Genomic DNA, 25267 nt, shown 5'->3' on the forward strand with positions numbered 1-25267 from the left:
CTATTTTTAAATATCAAAAAACCTTGTGGGAAAGAAAGGGTTAATGTGATTTGTGTGGCATGAAAAATTTAACGTCCATCCACCCTTGCTAGTATGAAAATTCGGAGTGTTTGCAAAATTTCTGAAAAAGTTACGATTTGGAGTAATTTATTTAGAACACTTTCTAACAAATTTAAGAATATCTTTATAAAGAAATTCATCAAATCAAAGTTATTTCCAGTAATCCCAGTAGGTCCCAATTGAAGGGCAAACTTGTTTTGAAAATAAAACATATTTTCTGGACTTGATGTATTTCTAATTAAGGATACCATTGCTAGAGAACAAAGATGGCTGCTTAGGGGAAAATTTTATTTGAATAGCCAGTTTGAAATGATTTAATTGATGAATTGCATCTAGATGCATCTAGTAGTAAAAAAAATATATATGCCAAAGTATTTTGAGAAGATTGCTAACAATCCCTCAGTGACGACGATTTGATGTCAAATCCATCAGCTGTGCTTTGTATTGCGCCAAATAAGCTGCTATCGCAGTTGTTACTTGCTCCTAACTTCAAATTCCGGTTCTAATTCAACTAGTTTAGCCTAGCATTGGAGACTCCAAATTGTATTATACCATTCAAATAGGTTCCGATTCGGGTGGGATTGACAAATATTGGCTAGCGTTGCTCGTTTACCTCCCACCGATCCACGAGGACATCAAATCGCTAATTGTTCGTTTTGCTTTCTGTTTCAGGATGACGTAGAATATCCTACTGAGTCCTTTCAAAGTACAAGTTCCGCGTCTTTGAACTCTGCCGCCAATTCCGGTTCATTGGCTTCGTCCCCATCGTGGGAATCTAGTATTAGGCTAAATAGTTGGATTAGGATACTAGTGTCAACACTGCTACTGCAACCGAGCGTTAGCAAATGCTTGCCGCACTATGAGCCCGAGTCTCAAGTGAGTTTTATGCTCTTGATTTTGCAATTTTGTATGTCTTGAAGGAATAATATCATATTTATCCGGTGGTGCACAATATAGTCGAATGACTTCACACGGTTATAATCATCATGTATTCACTGTAGTTACTAACATGGGATATCATTAAGGGTTTATATATTGCTTATAAAATACTGATTTCTACAACAAGCATGATAATTTTAGGAATACACGCTGCAGTTCAGTTGTATGATAAAAAGATTCAGCAACTTTTACCTAAATAGCTTTTAAAACTTTAAGTAAATAATATTCTTTAAATGTATTTATGTGTGCGTTCTTCTTCTTCATCTTTATGGCTCGACGTTTTCACTAGAACTTGGCCTGCCTCTTTTCAACTTAGTGTTCTTTGAGCACTTCCACAGTTATTAATTGAAGGGCTTTCTTTGCCGCCAGTGCATGAATTTGTATATTGTGAGGCAAGGACAATGATACTCTATGCCCAGGGAGTCGAGCAAATTTTTCCCACTGGAACGAGAATCGAACCCGCCGTCTCCGGATTGGTGATCCAAAGCCTTAACCACTCGGCTAAATGGGAACCCCTGTTTATGTGTGCATCTTAAATGCTTAAGACTATTATTAGGAGTAACAGTTTAAATATAATATTCAATATCCAATGGAATTTAAAATTCAACTTCTTTTAGGCTGTAATGATAAAACGTAAAACATGCTTTCGAACAAGGTGTTTTTAAACGTGATCGATTTTGCTTCAATTTTTTTTTAGGTTGTGCTCACGTAAGAACTTAAAATACACCCAAGGGACGCGACACGAGAACGGACACAACACGTATTGTTATTACAAACGATTTATTGTTTTTTTATTACTTTTTGTGCCGAGCGGTTTCGGGCTCGATACAGTCCACCAACTGGACGATGTCCGACTAATTGCGTAAAGTCACTCACACATATGCAAACTTAACCCAGTATCGCTGAACATGCACTACGCTATCGTGGTGCGCCTAGCGTAACATCTTAGGAGGGTTAATACAGTATACGTCTAGAAGAATGGGAGGTCGCCTTACGTTTTCATCGATATATCATTGTTGCGGTCAACGCACACCTAAATATTTTAATGTTTTGAAAAGCTTAGACTCTCAGCTCTCTTATGGTGAAGTCGGATTTGAAAATTGTGGTTGCGAACACAGCGAAAATCGCGATTTTATGATAAAAATTTATATTACCGGCCTAATCCAAGATGGCTGTCAAAACTCCATACATAAAAAAAATCATCGTCTTATTTTTGCATGATTCGTCGAGAAATGGTGAGATTTTTTTACGCAGTTTTTTTAAATTTGAACTGAATTTTTTTACGCAGTACGTATCCCCCGTGTAAAAAAACCTGTGTATGTTTACAACATTAATTTTGGAGATATTATTATCAGCCTCTTGACAAACGAGGGGTCCATCAATTTAACCCAACCAAAGTGGTTTTTATCCTTATTTGATTATTCTAGCGAATAATCAAGAAAAATTTGAAATCCCAGTCTTTATGTACCGTGGAGGGCCCATATTCTGCGCACCTAAGACTTTTTCAATTTCAATCAGTTGTAATGAATTCCATATCGAACCGATTTGGCTGCATTTTTGACCGCGCATAGTTATAAGCTTTGTAAATAAGGCTGATACAAACTTATTTTTGACTTTTTTGTTTACCCCTTCTTTAACAAATCCGATGAGTTTTTAATATTTTTCAAAATAAATGCTTTATTATTCCCCCCCCCCTCGACCATCCAAAGAGTGGTAGGACAAAAAGAGAAATAAATATTTGTAACGGCCTAAGGGGAAAATATAATTCCTATACAAAACACTCAATTTTTATGTAAAATCATAGAAATTCTAAAGTGTGTCGTTGTTCCTAATTCTGCGCACCCTTTTTTGGAATGTTCCTAATTCTGCGCAAATGGAAAAAATATAACATATTGTTATGAGAACACGATTCATTCAATTGAATTCTTCATTTTCGACATTCATACGACATTACGACCGTAGTGGAACTTTGCGTGTCCCCAACACTTTGGTTAGTAAGCAAAGTGAATTTCAATCATGATACACAAAAGGATTTGGTAGCATTATCGAATACTACTATGTAAAGCTTTTTAGTTATCCGCATAATATGAACACTCATTGAATTTTAGTAAAATTTACTTTCATTTCTAAAGGCAATATAAACTTTTTCGCCATGACAAGGTGACACAATCCAATCTTTGTTTACAAACTGAGACTACTTGTCAAACTCCGGGGTTTCCTCTGTTTAAGAAAATTCCATGTAAACTCTAGTAATCCTACATTATAGAGATTTGCGGAAGCGGCCATTGTGAGCCAATCGTACAGAGAGAACTGTCAAAATGTGAGCCAAACGAACATGTTTATCGTTTGTAGGAATGCGTCGTTTGCACGGTATTGTAATCAGTACTAAACAAATTATAATTATTTATTTTTAATATCGGAAATTTGATGGTATATGAAAATGTAGTAAAAAAATAATATTTAATTCTTTATGTGTTCAAGAATTCATGCTCATGAAGAAACTTTTGTAGCTGTTCTTTTCGAAAAACTTCCATTGCTACCGTTTGATTCGCTTCTGACGATATGATTAGAGCAACTCTTTGCAATGCATTTCAGATTTCTTCGATTGTGTTGATATTTTTTCAAAATTTTGGAAAAAAAAAAGTTCGCCCATAATTAGCAAACGTAAACTTGCAACTTGCAAACAACTTGCACCATAACAAAGTCATGCACAAAGTTTGAACATCTAGCTTTGTGGCAAGTTTTGGAAGCTGTTGTAAACAAAACAAACAGCGTTGCCGAATCGACATATGTAACTTCCGCTCATCTCTATATAGAGGATTTCTAGTAAACTCACATCATATGTCGCATTTGACAAGTCGCTTGCTTGCATGAGTACATAAAATTTCCCCTGAGGTAGTAAATGTTTAAAACAAGTTGTTAGTCCGGTTGAACTATCAGATCAAAAATGCAAGAAGCGTTAAATAGGCTTTTTAAAGTTTCTAAACTAACTTGTTGAAACGTAATTACATTCACCGGTTTGCTAGAAACATAGAATATCCTAGTTATAACTATGGTGGCATTTATATGACACATTCTACCGTGACGTTACAACGTTTTGACGCCTTTTGGGTCAGATCTTTCACTATAACTCGTAAATTCGACCATAAACCTTTAAATATTTTTGCATATTCGGATTCCTTGTCAAATTTCCAATAAGTATGATCTATTGAACAGTTAATTTTCATTGGGAAGGTATGTTTAAAATGGGAATTAGTAGCGTGACGTTACAACGTTGTAACGTCACGCAACTCATCTCCATTTTAAACATACTTTTCCGATGAAAACCAACTGTTCTACAGATCAGTTGAGCCTTCCAGGGCGCCACATGTTCATAACTGAGCCGAAATCATTTGTTCAATTTTACATTGATTTTACATTTTACATTTTTTAACTGTCTCAAATATTATGTCAACTTGGGAAGCCGAAGTACTCGCGGCTGTTTCAAGGTTAGGAATAAAAAAATGGGAAGAAGGGATTTAGGGGACTAAACGTTGAACCATTCGTCATGATCAAACATTTGAAAGCAGTTTTTCATTCAAATATATTTTTGCAACGAAAATGTATTCACTGTATTCCACATGAGGAATAGAATACAGTGAATACATTTTCGTTGCCGTTGTTTTTAATTAACAGCGAAAAAAACTACTTTTCTGTTTCCGAAAAATGATGACGGTTTGCTTGAGCCTTAAACTAAATTATTTGCTAACTTATACTAAAAACGTTGATGGGATAATATGTCCTGATCTGTAACGGACCCAAAACAAAAAAGGAACTTAATCGGTAGACAACGACAAGAAATGTACAAACGGAAGGAAACGGCGATAGTCAGGGGCGAACAACATAACCAAATGGTGGACACCGAAAACAAGCAACGTGCTACCGCCGTTTGGGGTGACGCTTGGAGGGTCACATTGGTCCATCGACCCCACGGATTCAATATAAGTCAGAGAAACTGAAAGTATCTTAGAACTATGTGTTCTAGTAGTATAGCACACAATATGCATTTTCGTCATAAATGTTCGAAATAGTGGCCCAATGACACCCAGCACGACGGTACATCAAACTTTGGGGTCAACACGTTTCAAAAATTGATATACTATATTCATGTATTCCAAATCAAGGCCTGCCAACACTTATCTAACGGGTTTCTGTTGTTTTCCTCGGACCCGGAGAATTTCATGCAGGTCAGATCCGACCTCACGATACTGTTAAGCCAAGCCGCATCCTCAGAGATTGCTTTCCAAGACCCCAATACGGAAGGTATGTGCGTTAAACAAATAGTGACTGGACATCAGCCGACACATTACACGAATGAAATCGCGGCCTAAATCCAATCCTTTGAACAATGGCTTCTTCGACACCTGATGACAGAGTGCAACCATCTACCCATCTTTCCATATCTCCATTTGCTTTGTCAGCTCCTCAAGGTCTCCTGACGGGCCAATGCAAAAAATAATAATTCATTTAATCGAAGGCGATTTAACGCTCGTAAATTTATGTATTTATATTTATATATTTATTTATCGCCTTCGCTAGTGCCCACCTTAGCCAAAGAGTCTGCTTTTTCCTTGCCCCGAATCGAGCAATGTGAAGGGACCCAAGCTATAGTGATGGTGTATAAGCGTTAGGGCAAAACATTCGAGACTTGACGTATTCCATTCAGGAAGTACGCTGAGTGCTTCATCATTTTCATTGACCGAACAGCCTCCCCAGAGAGCTTAGACTGTCGGTAAAAATAAAGTAGTGCTCAAGGGGAAGAGAGCTAAATTACTCTAAGGTGTAATATATAGCCACTTGATCCGCAACGTATACAGAACAGGGTTTTTGAAGCATGAAAGCGGGGCTATAAAATTCAGTGTAAACAACAAAACCAGTCGAATCTAGGTTTTTGAACCATCTATGAAACATATTGTGTCCTCGCTAACATGCCCGAACTTATTTGCAAACATTTGTGAAATACCTTCGGAACGAAAAGATTCTGGTATACGGGTGATCTCATCCTTCATACAAAGATCAAAATCTACAGAGGAACTGTCGAAGTCTGGGAAGTTGTCACGATTGGTGTTAACCGGAGATGGGCTAACCTCCAGCGTCATGCACCAGTAGTACATACTCATAAAACGAGTTTAGGGATTCTGTTCGAGCAGTTTTTCGAAGTTTTCTATAATCAATAGATTAACAACCTCGCATCGGATGAGGAACCGAAACGGCTACTTCGTAAAGCGGTCTGTCAGAGGCTGTACATATCGACTTTCTTATGCGGGAAATAGAAAATAGAATTTTCTGGATTTTAAGCTGTTACGCGAATGTTTGAGTTTGATCATGATGTGTCAATCAAACACGCAACAAGCTGGCTAGAATATAAATAATTATTTTGATGTTGTTTTATGAATTTGTCAGCAATTACTACAATAATATTTAAAAAAAATCATTTCTGCATCAATAAATAAATTGAATCTTTATAAATGAACTCAACTTGTTAACTAGGATTTTTTCACGTTCTGCTTTACAGAAATTTGATGCCTTCAAGCATCATTGGTCGGGTACTACCTTGCCCGCCGTGTTGGAAGTAACTCCTAGTTCGCTGGACCAACTAGACCCGACTACCAACACAGTGCTGGCAAGCTACAACTACAAAGACATCGATAACATCGTAGGTATTCAGGACTACAAGGATGGTATTGTCATTGCCTACGGGGGCCACAAGCGGTTGCACCTGTTTCGGGTGGCCAATCACCACGATGTGGTGCAGATGATAGTCAGCAATGCCCAGCAGTATTTGGGCATCGATGTAAAGGTTTCGAAAAATCAAATCACCCTGGATCAGTTCGAACGGGAACGATTCGGAGCGCTCAGTGGTGATCAGCATCAGACTTCGTTGTCGGAGTTTATCGTTCAGAAAATAACCCCGCGTCATTCGGAGCCCATGCGACGAATACTGTGCCTAACGGATACCACCATTTTGGAGCGGGATCCCCAAACGTATAGTGTTTGCACGTTGAGACCGTTGATCGAAATCTTTGCACTCATCCGCTGCGATGATAATATACAGAAGTTCTCTATCGAATATAAGAACGGTCTCACCAGATCCTACCTAACTAATGATCGGTAAGTAAATTATTGTAAGTCTACATGGACTTTTTACTGAGATTTTTACAAATCGACACATTTAGGGACTCACTGCTGGCCACTCTACTGGATGCGGTTCGGTCCTGTGGAAACCAAGATGTGCATGTACGAATCTCCAAAACACCGCGAGGAAAACGGGTCGGTCCTCTGACAGCGTGCGTCGACGAAGAAACCGAAGCGAATCTGCTGCGGTACATCATCAGTTGCTACCAATATCCAGTGAAGAGGTTCGATGTGTTGGAGCGGTTCAACGCTAACATTCCATACAGTGGACTGAACTACAGTGTTACTCAGGATGTAAGTATTCATTGTGTCGTGTTTCAAAACTTCAAATACCGTGATAGGAACATAACAGCACTTTGGCATTTAAATCCAAGATTTTTTTTTACTTTTCCTTAAAAGCATTAAAAACTTAAATTATGCACAAAAGTGGAAGATTTATGATGGGTTAAACATCCCTGAAAGAAAACTGAACATCGGTGTCAACTTCAACTGTACAGTTTGATTAATGCATTTTTATCTGCAATCTTTCTTCAGAGTTTATTTTCAGAGAATAAAGAACGTTTGATAACGGCAGCACTCCAAGCGCTAGTCGGCGGAGGATCCAAAGAAGATATGAACCAGTTGAATAATGTTGAGCTCGAGGCGTCGTTTCATGTCCTCCGACGTCTGTTGGCCAGTAAGGTGGGCTTTGCTGCGTTTACCAATCAACAAGGTTTTCGTGAATCCATTGGCCTACGGGTTGTCCATGCTCTCAAGAGGAACAACCTTGCTGTTACGTATGCGGCTATCGACATGATAAATGCTCTCATGCATCCAATGCATACGGAATACGATCTGAAGCAGGAACAGTTGAACAAATCTTCTCTGCTGCACTCGAAAAGCTTTCTGGAACAACTACTCGACATGTGGACTAAACACGTCAACTTAGGATCCGGAGCGTTGGTCCTGTCGGCCATGTTGGATTTCCTTACGTTCGCACTGTGTGTACCCTATAGCGAAACGACAGATGGCAAGCAGTTCGACATGCTGCTTGAAATGGTGGCAACACGTGGGCGTACGCTGTACAAATTGTTCCAACATCCTTCGCTTGCCATTGTGAAGGGTAGCGGACTGGTGATGAGGGCATTAATCGAGGAGGGTGATACGACTATTTCGAACCAAATGCAAACCCTTGCCCTGGACGAAGCGGCTCTATGTCACCATCTGTTGGTCGCGCTGTACACTCCGGCGCATGATTCCACAATGGCAACGCATCGGCAGCTGTCCCGGCACTTGGTGGGACTGTGGATAACGGACCATAAGGATGCTATGTGTCTGCTGAGGAGAATATTTGTAAGTTGAATTGTATGGAGCTGGTTCGTTAATTAGAACGATTTTTGTATGTTGAACACCTAGAAGTGGGTTGTATACAAAAGGGAGAAATAACAGAAGACTGAAAACATTAGACTGAACATCTGAAATATTTATTGAAATAAATTACATAGATGCAGCCTTCTGCTAGCTTAAGAATATCCACATTCCAGAAAAAAAAACAATTTCTTCAACACATTCTTCAATACAAAAGTCATTTGTAACTATCATATTATTCGTTATGCTATGCTGTTTTAAAATTCAACAAACACTTGTTCATTTTCCAGCCTGCAGGCTTGTTATCGTTCCTTGAAAGTGAAGATCCCGTACCAAAGGAAGATGCCGAAGAGGATAAACTAAACTTCCGTGACAACCTTAAACTAGCAGTGCAACATTCCAGTAGAAACAAACGGCTAAATTATCTGATAGAGAAACATCTGGAAGGCATCAAGCATTGGGGTCTGAACTTGATGGACCGGCAGGAAAAAGTTCAACAGACGATGAAGAATCGTCCGATCGTTCTGAGGAATCGACGACAGAAGAAGAAAATTGGGGATGAGATCGTGAATCTACCGCTGTTCTTCTACCAATTCAACAAGAATCATGCGATGCCCAACCTGATTTGGAATCACAAAACTCGAGAAGAGTTGCGAACTTCTTTGGAAAATGAGATCCGACAGTTCAACGCGGACAAAGACTTGGCTGGAAGTATGCTGGTGGCATGGAACTACGAAGAATTCGAAGTTCACTACCAATGTTTGGCTGACGAGATCAAAATAGGAGATTATTACATCCGGTTGCTGTTGGAACGAGATGATTGGCCACAAAATTTGGTTAAAAATCCGTGAGTCCTATGTGATGATTGTTCATTGGTTGGTGAGTAATGTAACGGTTTATGTTTCAGCATTGAACTGTTCAACGCTCTCTACCGAAGGGTGTTGTGTCGAAACAGGCTGAATGATGATCAGCTTACAGTCACATCGCTTCAAGCGCTAGCCAAAGTTTACAAAAGGTATTACGAGGAAATAGGATATTTCAGCGATATGCCGTACATCCTTCAAATGTTGGATCGGGTAAGTTCGAGACTCACAGTTGTACCATTTCTGAATAATTAAGTATTGCCGGTCTACGTTTAATTTTGCTAGTTTCGGAAGATTCTCTATCATGAATGATAAATATTAATTTACCTTTACCTTTTCAGTGTTTATCGCCAGCACTGAGGGACGCTTTGATCATTTTGATTAAGAACCTGGTTCTTCACAAGTCCAACTGCCGTCCATTGGTGGATCATGTCAATTGTTTAGTGGACCTGGTAACCTTAGCACATTTGCACACGGGTCGAGCTATGCCCAACACCAAAACTAACGTTATCGAGGCTGGCCCTAACATGAAGATGCACGAGGAGAAAGATTGGTATTATAACGTGGAACGGGAGAACGAGAAACCGGAGCGTTGCGGACCGGTTACTTTTTCGGAACTGAAAGAGCTTTGGAACAAAGGTGTGCTCACGCCCAGAACCCGCTGCTGGGCTGTTGGCATGGACGGATGGCGCTCTCTGCAGCAGATTCCCCAATTGAAGTGGTGTTTGATGGCCAAGGGCTCGCCACTGTTCAACGAAACGGAACTTGCTCAACATGTTCTGGACATACTGATCAAATGCACGAGCTTCTTCCCAAGTCGAGCGCGAGATGGCGAAGCAGTGCTTATTCCAGGACCTCGATTGTCCCGAAAATTATCCGAATTTATCTGCCTACCGCACATTGTTCAAGTTTGCTTGACCCATGACCCTGGTCTGTTGGAACGAGTAGCCACTTTGCTATGCCAGATAATGGAAGATAATCCAGAAATGTCCAAAGTTTATCTTACTGGAGTGTTCTATTTCATGCTCATGTATACCGGCAGCAATATATTGCCCATCGCTAGGTTCCTTAAGATGACTCACATGAAGCAGGCATTTCGCAGCGAAGAAACCACCTCTCAGTCAGGCATCATGCACCGCAGTATTCTAGGCCAGCTTTTGCCTGAAGCAATGGTGTGCTTTCTAGAAAACCACAGCTCTGAAAAGTTTGCCGAAACGTTCCTGGGAGAGTTCGACACGCCGGAAGTTATCTGGAGCTCGGAAATGCGAAGAATGCTCATCGAAAAGATTTCTGCCCACATTGCCGATTTCACACCAAAGCTGAAAGGTCACACCATGGCCCGGTATCCGTACCTGGCGATCCCAGTCATCAGCTATCCCCAGTTGGAGAACGAATTGTTTTGTCATATATTCTACTTGCGACATCTGTGTGACATTCGCAAGTTTCCTAATTGGCCAATTCCTGATCCGGTACGACGTTTCTGACTTTTACGTTAATCTATTTGTAATTCATTGAGTTTTTATATCCTAGGTTCAACTGTTGAAGCACACTTTGGATGCCTGGCGGAAGGAAGTGGAGAAAAAGCCATCTCAGATGACCGTTACGCAGGCGTACGAGGACCTGGGAATTGATTTGGCGAAATTTCCACAACCGGACGAGTCCGTCATTCGCAAGAGTTACTATCGATTGGCCCAGATGTACCATCCCGATAAGAATCCGAAAGGAAGGGTAAGTTATTACTGACTGTAAACTATGTAAAAGCAATTCATCACTCGTTACTTGTGCGATATCGCAGAATATTCTAAATCACTATTTTCACGACACCGTCAAAAGTAAAACGGGGTTAACAGAAACACCTCCCTTTGATTGTTGCGTACTAACATTAGTTGCAAGGGTCCCAACTAAGGATCATGCCTCCCTCTTCAATTACAGTATAGCTAATATTAAATTAAAAAATACCTACTGGAATCCAAATTGCTTGTATCTATAAAGAACTGCCTATATACAAAAGAAGGAACATTCCCCTTCCGGAAAAAATCAAATTCATGAAAGCAAAAGCTAATTTCGAAAAGAAGAGATCCAATATGCACCACTAACAAGTTTGCCTTCTTTCCATTGAAGGCTGTTCTTATTTTTTTTTCCACAGGGACAATACAGGGACAGTATAGTTTATGCCAAACGTCCCTTATGCCAAAAATGTGCTTTATGCCAAACGAGCTTATGTCAAACGTACCAGACTCTTTTAGGGTCCCTTGTTCGACTGTTTCAATTTTGGAAGTTTGGATTGCCGAAGTTCAGCACAATTTTACCGTAGTTTAGTCATTTCTACCCAACATCTCCATTAGACAAAATATCTTCACGGAGAAAAATAATTAGTAAACGCAAACGAATTCCAGTTTGATTCAACCGGATTGTTGTATTAAATAGGGCACAAGCAAATTGTTAGTTTGATTTGACTGCCCGCGGTAGTTGTAACTAACTAAAACTGGTAGTTGTTTCTCCGGCGTTTCACTGGTTAGTTTCAACAAATATTCGTTTGGAACTACCAATGTGTTGGTTGTTTCGATTTGACAGCATCGTTTTTGGCAGTAGTTTCAACAAACATTCATAGTTTGGTTTGAACAAATCTTAGTTTGATTCAAGCAATGTTTGCCGTTAACATTGAACGGAATAATTAGTTAAAATTACCAAACTGTCCATTTAGTCCTACATATTCAATGGTTTATTTGAAAAAAAAACAATAAAAATAAAAACAAAACAACATTGAATGATCCATAAGTTTATTCAAAATACCCATATGTTTCCCAGACAGCTTTTAAAATGAACAAAACATTTCCCTAAAATTCAGATAAAGGATTACGAATTGGAGAAGAATGCTACTTCCACGGGGCAATGGGATACAAGAGAGATAGAACGAATCTCCATTCTTCCGGTCTTCCGGAGTTGCCGTCCGAGCCGTTCATGTCTTAGCCAGCGCTTACACCGAACTTATTCTCAGCTGCTTCTGCGATACATTTACAGCTGAAACACCAAACTTTTAATTTACTAGCAGCTAATTCATGATGCTGACTGATTATGCGTGAAGATTTTCGATATGATGAAGTGGCATCCATACGTTATTTGTTCTAATTTTCGCAAGAGGTGAAGTGGCTTCCTATTTTGCCACAAACATACTTGTAGATGTAGCAGGAACGGGACACCGGGCTTGAGAAAGTTGTTGGAAATGAAATTGTTTGTCATTTCGAATGCATGCTGGTGGGTAAAAAATAAATTTGTTACTGTGAATAAAACCATCAAAAACTTTACCAAAACTCACTGTTTGCTGCTATTTTGCTGAAATAATTCTTCACAAGTCTGTTCTGTTGCGAATAATGACGATAACAGCAGAGCTGGCGACGACGGTGGCGGAATGACAATATTGAAACAAACCGAAATATTGGTTTGTTTTGAACTAAATTTCCGATTGTTTTTTCTCTGACTAAAATATTGGTTTATTTTAACTGGCAGTATTTGTTGAAGTGATCTATGATTTTGGTTTGATTGATTCACGTCTGATTGAAAATGAACAACCTGAAATCCGGTAAAAACAAACTAATCTCCCGTTGAAATACAACAAACACATTAGTTTGAAACCACCGAACCTGTGTTTGTTTTGGAAAACCAAGTTATAGTAGAAACAACTAATTTCGATGGTTATTTCAAACGATTAAAATAAGTTTGAATCAACAAAAAACAGTTTGTTTACAACTATTTTTCATTGTTGTATTTCAACTACCACGTTTGTTGTTTCAAACTAAACCGATTTTTCTCCGTGTTGCCTTTTCCCGGAGAGAGCTACAGCACAGTGAATCATTCTTTTGTATTCTCATTCAAAGTTTTCCGGGGAATGAATTTTTCGAAACGATTTTCGGGTGAAAGCAAGGGCGTAGCCAGCTTTTCGGCCAGGGGGGGGCGAGCACCCTTACACTGAAAACCTCTTTGCAGTAACAAGGAGTTCAAATACTTCATCATTTAAAAAAAAAGTGAAGTATGAAATATGGGTAATTAACAGGAATGGTTCAATGGAAGAATCATATATGATTCTAATCCTGAGAAACTCCTCAAGATATTGCTTCGGGAATTTCTTAACAAATGCCATCATGAATTTGAATTTATCCAGCAGTTTCTCCAGAAATTTCTTTAATATTTTTCCAGGTTATTTTAATGTAGATATTTCAGCAGAAATTACCCTCGGAAAACTTGCAGTAATTCCGTTGGGAATACCTTCAGAAATTTCTTCAATAATTCCTCCACAAGTTTTATTAGGAATTTCACCATGCATTCTTTTGAGAATTTCCCCAGCAATTCTTTACAAATATCATTCTTAATTCCACCAGAAATCCGTTTGAGAAGCTCCAGAAAATACTTTAAGAATTTCTCCGGGAATTCTTTCAAAAATTCCAATCAAACTAAGATTCCTTTCCTTGAGAAATACCCTAAGAAATTTTTGGAGAAATTTCGTCGAAAAGTCCTTTAATGAATTCCTTCGGAATTACCGGACAAAATTCTTTGAAAATTTCTAAAGAAATTCCTTCGGAAATTCATGGAGGAATATCTGTGGAAGTTGCTAGAGCAATGCATTCGGAAATTTTTAAAGGAATCAATTAAAAAATAATTTCAGGAATTTATTTTCGAAAATCCTTGAGGAATTCCACCGGAAATTTCTTGAAAAATTTTTCAGAAATTTCTTAAGGAATTCCTTCATTTCTAAAGCTCCTTGAGAAATTCCATAAGACATTCCTTCGAGAGTTCTTCTACGATTTCCTTTAGAAGATTCTTCGAGAATTCCTTGAGGAATTTCTTTGAAATAGATTTAGAATATTCCTTGAGGAACTCCTTCGGAGTTTCCGTGAGGAATTCTTCCAAAAATTCCTTGAGGAATATCTTCAAAAATTCTTGGAGGAATGCATCCGGAAATTTCTGTGAGAATTCCTTCCCAAATTCCTGAAGCAATTCTTTCGAAAATATTGAAAAAATTCCACTAAAAGTCTCATGAGATATCCCTTCTGAAATTCCATAAAGAATTTCTTTAATAATCTTTCAAAACTACCTTAGAGACGAACCAGCCAAGGGCTGAAAGTCTCTCAAATAAAGATAAATCAATCAATCAATCAAAACTTCCTTGAAAAAATATTTCGGAAATTCCTGAAGAAATGCTTTTTGTGATTTTTTATTTCCTGGAGGAACTCATTCGGAAATTCTTTGAATCTTTCCTTTAAAAATGCCTTGATTAGGAAAATTCGGAAATTGTTAAAGTAAATCGTTTGGAAATTTTTTTGACATATGTCTGAAATATCTTATGGAATACCTTGGGTAATTTCGTGAGAAATTGTTTGATAAGTTTGTTGAAGAATTTTTTCGGTTTTTTTTTTATAAATCTTTACGAAATTCCTCAAGGAATTCCAGCGAAAGATCCTTGAGAAGTTTCTTCGGAAATTCCTCAAGAAATTCCTTCAAAAATGTATTGCGGAACTCCTACGAAAACTTAAGAAACTCCTTCAAACATTCCTTCAGAAACACGTTTGGGGATTATGTGTGAAAATCCTAAGGAAATTTTTTGAGGACAACCGTCAAAAATTTTTGGAGGAATTCATTCGGAAATTTTTGGAGATATTTCAAGGCAAATCCATAAGAAATTTCTTTGGAAATTCCGGGAGGGATTTCTTTGGAAATTCGTAGAGGAATTCCTTCGGAAATTCAGAAGCAAATCCTTTGAAAATTCCAGGAGAAATTCCTTTGAAAATTCCTGGAGGAATTCCTACGGAAATTTCTGGACAAACTCCTCCGGAAACTCATGGAGGAATTCTTCGGGAAAATCCTGCAGGAATTCCCTCGAAAATTCTTGGAGAAACTCCTTCGAGAATTCGTGAAGGATTTCCTTCGGAAATTCCTGGAGGATTCCTTCCTGAAATTTCTGAAGTAATTCCTTCTTGAAATTTCTGGAGGAATTCCTTCGGAAGTTTATGGAGGAATTCCTTCAGAAAATCCTTGAGCGATTCCTTCGCAAAAGTCTTGAAGGAATTCCTTCTGAAATTTATGGAGGAACTCCTTCGGAAATTCGTGAAGGAATTCCTGGAGAAATTCATTCGAAAATTCCTGGTGGAATTCCTTCGGACATTCATGAAAGAATTCTTTCGGAAATTCCGGCAGGAAATCCTTTGAAAATTCCAGGTGAAATTCCTTTGAAAATCCCTGGAGGAATTCCACCGGAAATTACTGCAGGGATTCCCTCGGAAATTCCAGGAGGAATTCCATCAGAAATTGCTGGAAGATTTCCTTCGGAAATTCCAGGACGAATTCCTTCGGAAATTGCAGAAGGAATTTATTTGAAAATTCCTGGAGGATGTCCTTCGGAAATTCCTGGAGGATTTCCTCCGGAAATTCCTAGAGTAATTCCTCCAGAAATTTGTGGAGGAATTTTTCCGAAATTTCCTGGAGGAATTTCTCCGGAAGTTCTTGGAGGATTTCCCTGGATTTCCTGGAGGAATTGCCACGGAAATTCCTGGAGGAATTCTCTCGGCAATACATGGAGGAATTCATTCGGAAAATCCTGAAGGAATTCCTTCGCAAAATTCCTGGTGGAATAACATAGGAAATTCATGGAGAAATTCCTTTGGAAATTTCCAAAGGAATTTCTCCAGGAATTTCCGACAGAATTTCTCCTGGAATTTCTGAAGGAATTCTTCCTGGAATTTTCAAAAAAAAAAAATCATCCAGGAATTTCCAAACGAGTTTTGCCAGGAATTTCCGAAGGAATTTCTAAAGGAATTACTCCAGGAATTTCCAATGGAATTCCTCCGGGAATTTTTAAAGAAACTCCTCCAAGAATTTCTGAAGGAATTTCTCCAAGAATTTCCGAAATAATTGCTTTCAGAAGGAATGCATCCAACAGATTCCGGAGGGATTTCTCCAGGAATTACCGAAGAAATTCCCCTAAGAATTTCCGAAAGAATTCCTGCAGGAATTTCCAAAGGAATTCCTCCATGAATCTTCAAATGAATTCATCCAGCAATTTCCGAAAGAATTCCTGCAGGAATTTTTGAAGGAATTCCTAACGGAATTTATAAAGGAATTCCTCCATGAATTTTCGAGGGAATTCCTCTTGGAATTTCCAAAAATAAAATCCAAAAAGACTTTTCGAAAAAAAAGTTTCCAGGAATTTCAGAAGGAATACCTCCAGGAATTTCTGAAGTATTTCCTTCCGGAATTTCCGAAAGAATACCTCCAGTAATTTCCGATGAAACTATTCCAGCAATTTCCGAAGGAATTCCTCCTGGAATTTCCAAAGAAATTCGTCCAGCAATTTCTGAAGGAATTCCTACAGGAATCATAAAAAGCATTCCTCTAAGAAGTTTAGAATGATTTTTTTCCAGGAATGTCCTAAGGAATTCATCCAAGGATTTTCTCAGGAATTTCTCTATAGATTTCTGAAATAATTCCTCCAGAAATTTCCGGAGGTATTCATCCAAGATTTTTCGAGGGAATTCCCCAAGGAATTTCCGAAGGAATGCCTCCAGAAATTTCCGCAGGAATTCCATCAGAAATTTCCGAACGAATTCCTTCAGGAATTTCCGAAGGAATTCCTTCAGGAATTTCCGAAGGAATTCTTTTAGGAATTTGCGTAGAGATTCCTCCAAGAATTTTGAAAGGAATTCCTTCTAGATTTTTTAAAGGAATTTCTCCAGGATTTTCTTTCAGGAATTTCCGAAGCAATTCCTCCCGGAATCTCTGAAAGAAATCCTCCAGGAATTCCTAAAGAAATTCCTTCTGGAATTTCCGAATGAATTCCTCCAGGAATCTCCAAAGGAATTCGTCCAGCAATTTCCGAAGGAATTCCTCGCGGAATTTCTGAAAGAATTCCTCCAGAAATTTCCGCAAGTATTCATCCAAGATTTTTCGAAGGACCTCGCCAAGGAATTTCCGAAGGAATGCCTCCAGAAATTTCTGCAGGAATTCCATCAGAAATTTCCGAACGAATTCCTTCAGGAATTTCCGAAGGAATTCTTCCAGGAATTTGCGAAGAGATTCCTCCAAGAATTTTGAAAGGAATTCCTTCTGGAATTTTTTAAGGAATTCCTCCAGGATTTTCCTTCAGGAATTTCCGAAGCAATTCCTCCCGGAATTTCCGAAAGAATTCCTCCAGGAATTCCTAAAGAAATTCCTTCTGGAATTTCCGAATGAATTCCTCCATGAATCTCCAAAGGAATTCGCCCAGCAATTTCCGAAGGAATTCCTCGCGGAATTTCTGAAAGAATTCCTCCAGAAATTTCCGAAAGTATTCATCCAAGATTTTTCGAAGGACCTCGCCAAGGAATTTTCGATGGAATTCCTCCAGTAATTTCCGAACGAAGTCCTTCAGGAATTTCCGATGGATTTTTTCCAGAAATTTCCGAAGGAATTCTTCCAGGATTTTGCGAAGGGATTCTTCCAAGAATTTTAGAAGGAATTCCTCCAGGAATTTCCAACGGAATTCGTCGAGCAATTTCCGAATGAATTCCTCCCGAAATTTCTGAAAGAATTCCTTCAGGAATTTTTTGAAGGAATTCCTAATGGAATTTCCGAGGGAATTCCTCCCGGAATTTCCGAAAGAATTCCTTCAGGATTTTCCGAAGGAATTCTGCTAGGGATTTCCGACGGTATTCCTCCAGGAATTTATTAAAAAAAATCTAAAAAGAATTTCCGAAAAAAATCCTCCAGGAATTCCTGAAGGAATTTCCAAAAGAATTCGTCCTGCAATTTCCGAAGGAATTCCTCCAGAAATTGCCGAAGAAATTATTGCTGGAATTTCAGAAGGAATTCCTCCTGGAATTTCCAATGAAATTCGTTCAGCAATTTCCGAAGGAATTCCTCCCGGAATTTCCGAAAGAATTCCAAAGGAGTTCATCCAGCAATTTCCGAAGGAATTTCTCCCGAAATTTCTGAAAGAATTCCTCCAGAAATGTCCGAAGGAATTCCTCCAGGAATTCCGCTAGGTGCAAGAATTTCCAAAAAAATCCATAATGTATTTCCGGAAAAATTCCTCCATGACTTTCCGAAGGATTTTCTCCAGGAATTTTCAATGACATTCGTCCAGCAATTTCCGAAGGAATTCCTCCGGGAATTTCCAAAAGCATTCCTCCAGGAAGTTTGGAATTATTTTGTCCAGGAATTTCGTAAGGAATTCACCTAAGGATTTCCTCACGAATTTCTCCATGGATTTCTGAAAGAATTCCTCCAGGAATCTCCGAAGGTATTCATCCAAGATTTTCCCAAGGAACTGCCCAAGGAATTTGCGAAGGGATTCGTCCAGGAATTTTGGATGGAATTCCTTCAGGAATTTCCAAAGAAATTCCTCCAAGTTTTTCCGAAGGAATACCCTCAGGAATTTTCGAAGATATTCCTCCAAGAATTTCCGAAGGAATTCCTGCATACATTAAAAAAAATACGAGGATGCAGGAGAATTTTATTTTTACTAGTCAAAAACAGCTCTGATCATCTAAGTTTTTCGGTTAAGTTAGAATATAGTTGCTCGGTCAGGGGGGGGCCACGGCCCCCCCCTGCCCCCCCCTGGCTACGCCCTTGGGTGAAAGTTATAGAATTGATATGACTTAGCGATGCGTGAAGCAATATACACGATTACATGCTCAAACGACCAACTGCATTGATTACTCTAAGAACAGCACTTCGGTAGGTATTACAATTATTTACTGTTTTACTATTTTCAGGAAATTTTCGAACGCGTCAATCGAGCCTACGAGTTTCTGTGTTCACGACGGGGTAACACGGATGGGCCCAACCCGAGCAACATTGTGTTGATTCTGCGAGCGCAAAGCATTCTCTTCGACCGGTACGCGGATGTCCTACAACCGTACAAATATGCCGGCTATCCGCAACTCATCAAAACAATTCGTCTGGAAACGAAAGATGAACAGCTGTTCTCTAAAACGGTTCCGTTGCTTAGCGCTGCTTCCGAGCTGTGCTACCACACGGTTCATTGCTCTGCACTGAATGCGGAAGAACTGCGACGGGAAGAGGGCATAGAAGCACTGCTGGAAGCATATTCTCGATGTGTCTCTATCATGGGAGCTGACTCACAGCGGGATTCGCTGCACTATGAAGTGATATCGAACATCACCCGGTGCTTCGAAGTGGCTTGTAGTTTTGAAAACTGTCGGAAGAAGATCTTAGAGTTGCCACAGTTGATCGTGGATGTTTGCAGAGTGGTCTACTTCAAGCATTCGCTTTCAGTTAGTCTGGTGACCAGTTTGGCTGCCAACAACTACGACTTACAGTGTAATCTAGTGCGAAATGGGGTATTGTGGTCTCTTATGATTTTTATGTTCGACTATGACTATACGCTGGACGAAAGTGGTGTATCGACAGAAGAGCAATCGAACAATCAGCAAGTTTCGAACAATCTAGCGAAACTGTCTCTGTTGGCTTGTGTTGCTCTTGCCGGATATCAAATGACCCTTATCGATGATCCTAAACAAGCTGTTACGAAGTCAACGCCCAAATCGAATCCCACCTCTCGAAGTGATTCCCCTCAACAGCCGGCCGCCATCAGGAGCAACTCGCTCACACAGTCACAAACGTACTCCCAAAATGCCTCAAATCTTATTCAGAACAATTCAAACTTGATACAGACAGCTGCCATCATGGATCGCACGTTGCAAGACAAACCCGAAACTCAGGCGTCAGATGCTTCCTCCGTCGAGCTGTCCGAGTGTGAGAAAGGCTTGAGCAACAAGAAGTATAAGATATCGGCCACCGCACCCGCCAACACCGTGGTCAAGAAAATGCTAGATCAACTGCTGACAGCGTTTGTGGCGAACAAGATGGTTTCCGATAAAGAAACGGAGGTGCTGAAGCTTCTCAATTCAAACACCAGGAATCCGTATCTCATCTGGGACAACGGAACGCGTGCACAGCTGATGGATTTCTTGGAGTTCCAGCGAACCAATGCATCCAAAGAGCAGTATGAGGACGTGGCCGATATTCATGAAATCGTGAAGGGATTTTCATTTGACGCTCACAGGTATGATTATAAATATGATCATGATTTTGAATTTTTGGTTATTTATTTGTTAATTTGTAAGTATAAACGAGGAAAAAACAGTAGCAATTTCTCCATGAGGCAGTACTTCGTTACTCACATAACAGTCCCATGTTATGAATAGATACCTAACTCAGCAAAGATGGGACTGTTATGCGGGTAGAAGCAGCATAGTTCATATCTATTATGCAAATTATAAACTTTATTGTACCAAATCAAAAATGCCACATCAATTTACTAGGTAACACATCATTTTTCAGCCTGTACTCCAAAGCATATTAGTTTGAATGCGATTCCGAAAACAACACATGATTTTCTGAACAACTTGAATCACTTATAGAAGTTTATAACTTTTGTTTTACTATATTGTAATTGAAAATCATGATTCAATGTATTTTTTTTTATAAAAAAAGTGTTTTTTTATGTTTTCAGGGACGAGCTGAAAATCGGAGGCATTTTCATCCGAATCTACAACGAAATGCCAACGTTCCCAATCATCAATCCGAAAACGTTCGTAATCGATCTGCTGGAGTTCCTCAAACAGGCTTACAATCACCTAACCGCCAAAAACGTCAAACCACTGCCACCGCCGCCAAGTGGCAACACCGTCAACAGCCAAGGTATTCTCATTCCCACTAAAACATGGAAACCTCTTGTTCCGACCAAAAGCAACCCAGTGAACAGTAATATCATCAACAATAATACAAATACAGGTGGTCCCCAGCAGAAGCAACCGGACATCAACGCCGTACTGAGCGAGTACAGTCGCGCAAGACAACGAAATCATTTGACCACTTCCGGATCGGCTTCCGTGGATGACACTTCGAAAACGTACGATTTCGCTTCGAACCCGAATGCGATCAATCACATAGTGATGGCGATGAAGGCCCTCATCTCTGTCATCAAATCGAACACCAATGTAGAGATTCAGTGCATCGGACACTTCGAAATGTTGTTCGGGTTCCTGTCGTCCAGCTTGTGCGATCGGGATAAAATCCTGAAAACGCTGGCGCTGGAAATCGTGTGTCTAGTGTCTCGCAACAAGGAATGTGTCACTGAAATCTCAGCCTGCGAAATATTTGGTCTCTATTTGATTGCCTTGAAGGATAAGGACCTACGCGACATGCAACTGAAAGTGCTGGAAACGCTTTCAGGGCTGCTCAACGTTCCCAAAATGATCAAAGAGGGGCATTCTAAAGGCGCTGTAATATATTTGCTAGATCTGTTTTGCAATTCGAACAATCCGCAGATACGGGAATGTTGTGCGGAATTACTATCAAAGATGAACGCCGACAAACTCAGCGGACCAAAGGTAGGATTTCTGGGCTTTTTAATTAGCGAGTATGAATCGCATCCGTGGGTATTGTTTATGTTTAGTAAATTATCGATATAAATTACTTTTGAAATATCCGGATTCCGTTCACAGTAGTTGGGTAAGTTTTCGTTTATTCAAGTGAATCGAATACTAGATGGCGACCGTGAGATTATAATTTTGATCATGAAAGCCAGCAATAGTAGTGATCCATTTGCCAGGATTTAAGAATATATCTAATTATAGCACTGTTTGCAGTTCAGAAGGAATTTCTCAGCCTATCTTGATGCATGGGAAATTCCTTGCCTGAATTGCTCAAGAAACAGGTTTTTCTTCGATCGCAGTACGCAGTAGTGAAGAAATGACAGCTCAAATGGCAGTCACAGAAGAAAGTTTCTGCCAGGAATCACTCAAGAAGTTTCTTGAGCGATTCCTTTCGAACTCGAAACTGCGCTTATCAAAGAATTTATTCCGTGCAATACTTTTGAACGCAATAAAACGGTGGTGGACACTTGTACCTTACATTCCTATCATTCATTTAATTTTTTGAAACATAGAATTGTTGTTATTATATTACGGGTCGATGTCGTCTCGCTTACGATGATACCGGATCGTAAACCGGACACTACCCACGGATCAATTTAAATTAAATTCGGTTCAATAATATTTTTGTCAACACCCTTCATTTCTAGATTCGCATTACGGTTTGTAAATATTTACCATCAGTATTCTTGGACGCTATGATCGATTCCCCATCGGTGGCTGTTCAAATGTTTGAATCTACTCATGAGCATCCGGAGCTAATCTGGAATGATCGAATACGAAGTAGCGTATCGGATGCAGTGCATGACAGTGCCGATAGTTTCTTCGCCCAGCAGAAGCAAAACCCGAAAACTATTTGGCGGGATCCGGAGGTTTTGCCAGATATCTGTTCCAGTGAGCTGGTCGTTTCCGGCGTTTATCTAAGACTGTACATTTCCAATCCGGGATGGACCTTACGCAAACCAAAGCAATTCCTTGCCGATTTGTTGGATTTCATAGTGGACAACATCAGTCGGAACGGTGTTGATAAGAATATACTGGATATCTCAACGACTGCACTGGTCCTGCTGCTAAATGCACAACCAAACCTTGCCGATTCGGTACCAGTGTTGGGTCATATACCCAAATTCTTCCGTCAATTATCTGTTCAACCAAAAAGCGCGCTCACCGTACTGCATCAGTTGTCACTTTCAGAGGTGAGAAAAAGCTATTGCTTTACTTGCAGTTTAATAACGATGAACTTTTTCCCCCCACAGATTTGCGTGAGTGCCATTTCACAGACGGATTGTATTCTAGCGTTGAAGTCGTGCATGGAAAGTCACCGGGAACTGGTTGCTACATCGTGTGAGACATTGAGTAGACTATTCAAGTGTCAGCATGTAAGTTTTAGACAAAGCTCATTTCTAACCATTACAAAACCAAAACAAAAAAGTCTTCACATCTACCAATACCAATATAACCTATCGTAACCTTAAATTTATTGACAAGGAAGGCTTCCTATACACAATTTAAATGTTACATGCAAAAATCAGATACTATCCTAAATTTTGCGAGACACTTCATCAGCTTCTATTTGGGAGATCCGCTGGATAATCTTTCGTGGGCTCAATTTTTCTAGAAGTATTGGTAGAAATGCTAATACCTTGTAATGTAATTTCTTTGAGAGTTTCAACAGATACTACCGGATTCTTTTCTTCTATATAGGCTCAGTGTACCAGTTATGGCTATAGTACCTCAAATTCGCCATAGTCGATTTTCAATCTTTAATGATGCAAATCAACAAGAAAAAAAATTTGAACGACAGATCATGTTCATTAAAGATGATTGCAATCATTCAAACTTCACAATTTGCTCAAATTATGATAGAAATAAATCATTTTCCTTAAATTTTCGGCTTCCTTGCACCCTATTTCGCCATAGTGTACCAGTTATGGCTAATCCCATAAGGAATGCATGTAAATAGTGCGAAGTGGAACACAAATTAACAAATGTATCCATAACTGGTACAGGGTTCCTATCATTGGCACACGCCGTAATAAATACTAAAAGTAGTTTTGGACCCTTTTGTATATTTTTCTTGTGAAGTATGAAAACTAATCAATCATTTGACATATCGATGGCATTCGACGGTCTTCTTCTTATTTTTGTAGAAATAGTTCTTCTTAGGTAGTGCGATAACTGGTACAGGCACCCTATGTCTTAATTTGATAGCTGGTACGAAAACCTGAGAAAATCAGGAAATTTTATTTTCTTGCTCGTGTATCCTCCCCGTTTGTTCAATCTTTCATAGCTAATGATCACATTATCTTAGGACTCCCTCATACGTCAATCACTGGAGTGTCAACTGATTCCCTATTTGTTGGGTTTACTGGAGAGCCGCATTGAAGCCACCACAAACCCGGCAATGGTTAAGGCCCAAATTGTGGCCGCCCTCAAAGCCATGACATCAAACCTGACCTACGGCGATCGAGTGGCACACATACTGAATCAGAACCCAGTTTGGGCAGAGTATCGGGACCAGAAGCACGATCTGTTCATCACCGACACCAACGTTAGGGGCTATCTTACAGGTACGATCGAAGTGCTTACGAAAGTGCAGCCTCTATATTGATTTTTTTCCTTTATTCCTCAGGAGCTCCCAACACTACCGCTGGGTATCTGACCCAGGGGCCAGCCAAGAACGTCGAAGTGCTGACTTCACCACCGCCGATTGATCGGGACGACCCACTGTTTTCGCGTAGTACCAGCAACGATTCGTAAGTATCACACAGACAAGACTCAATGCTATTCCACACATCCTGTGCTGCTAGCAGAAATTTTGGCAGAACAAGTAGTCGTAATATTTCCCACTCACGTAAACAACAAAACTTTGAACCAGGGTCGCCATTTCGTCTAAATAGTTTATAAAATCTTGTAAATGAACTGATAAACATAATGGCTAGTTAGCATTCGAAAGAGGAGTACTAAAATGATCTAATAGTGACGTAGCATTATTCATCGGTTAATGAAAGTAATGACGTGTAATATATCACCATCAGAAAATAGCTTATAAAGTTTAACTGCAAACTCTATACATAAGATAATGGATTTTTATTATATTGTGATATTTTTAAAATGTAATTTATATATTGAAGTCACAATAACTTCGCAAGGAATAAAAAGAACTATAAACTAGAGTAATCATATTAGTATGAGGATGAATTATATCACAATCCTTTTTGGCCCCACTTGACATTAGCGTTCTTGTAGATCAACGATAAAATTGTCTGGGACAATGATAAGTGTCTGGGTTCGCTTCCCAGTATGGTTCAGTATATTTTTTCTTCCAATCTTGATAGGAAACGACCCCGCTCTATTGTCAAATTTCTCGAACCGCGAGAATTCGGTTCACCAGTGTATAAGACTTAAAGCCTGTATCTAGGATTAACTCCATAAATCCGGACATGACACAGAAAG

The 25267-nt window shown here is 39.4% G+C and overlaps 1 protein-coding gene across 4 annotated transcripts in view; it reads left to right on the plus strand.

The window, feature by feature from the left end:
* LOC109410266 (dnaJ homolog subfamily C member 13) overlaps positions 1 to 24987 on the plus strand; it is a 56295-nt gene extending 31308 nt beyond the window's left edge. For 2 of the 4 annotated variants that reach the window (XM_029872861.2, XM_062852040.1), the window contains exons 4-17: positions 733 to 936; positions 6554 to 7149; positions 7215 to 7467; positions 7708 to 8505; positions 8811 to 9367; positions 9428 to 9596; positions 9725 to 10852; positions 10914 to 11111; positions 19127 to 20439; positions 20890 to 21769; positions 22462 to 23007; positions 23068 to 23190; positions 24123 to 24381; positions 24444 to 24987. In XM_029872861.2, the coding sequence (XP_029728721.2) occupies positions 733 to 936; positions 6554 to 7149; positions 7215 to 7467; positions 7708 to 8505; positions 8811 to 9367; positions 9428 to 9596; positions 9725 to 10852; positions 10914 to 11111; positions 19127 to 20439; positions 20890 to 21769; positions 22462 to 23007; positions 23068 to 23190; positions 24123 to 24381; positions 24444 to 24571 (7152 nt within the window). In that variant the 3' untranslated portion in view covers positions 24572 to 24987. The remainder of the gene's footprint in view (positions 1 to 732; positions 937 to 6553; positions 7150 to 7214; positions 7468 to 7707; positions 8506 to 8810; positions 9368 to 9427; positions 9597 to 9724; positions 10853 to 10913; positions 11112 to 19126; positions 20440 to 20889; positions 21770 to 22461; positions 23008 to 23067; positions 23191 to 24122; positions 24382 to 24443) is intronic. The other 2 variants (XM_029872862.2, XM_029872863.2) reach the window with 2 other exon arrangements.
* The last annotated feature ends 280 nt before the right edge of the window (positions 24988 to 25267 follow it).

Source organism: Aedes albopictus, chromosome 2 (assembly GCF_035046485.1).
Source record: "Aedes albopictus strain Foshan chromosome 2, AalbF5, whole genome shotgun sequence".
In the NCBI taxonomy this organism is placed as follows: domain Eukaryota; kingdom Metazoa; phylum Arthropoda; class Insecta; order Diptera; family Culicidae; genus Aedes; species Aedes albopictus.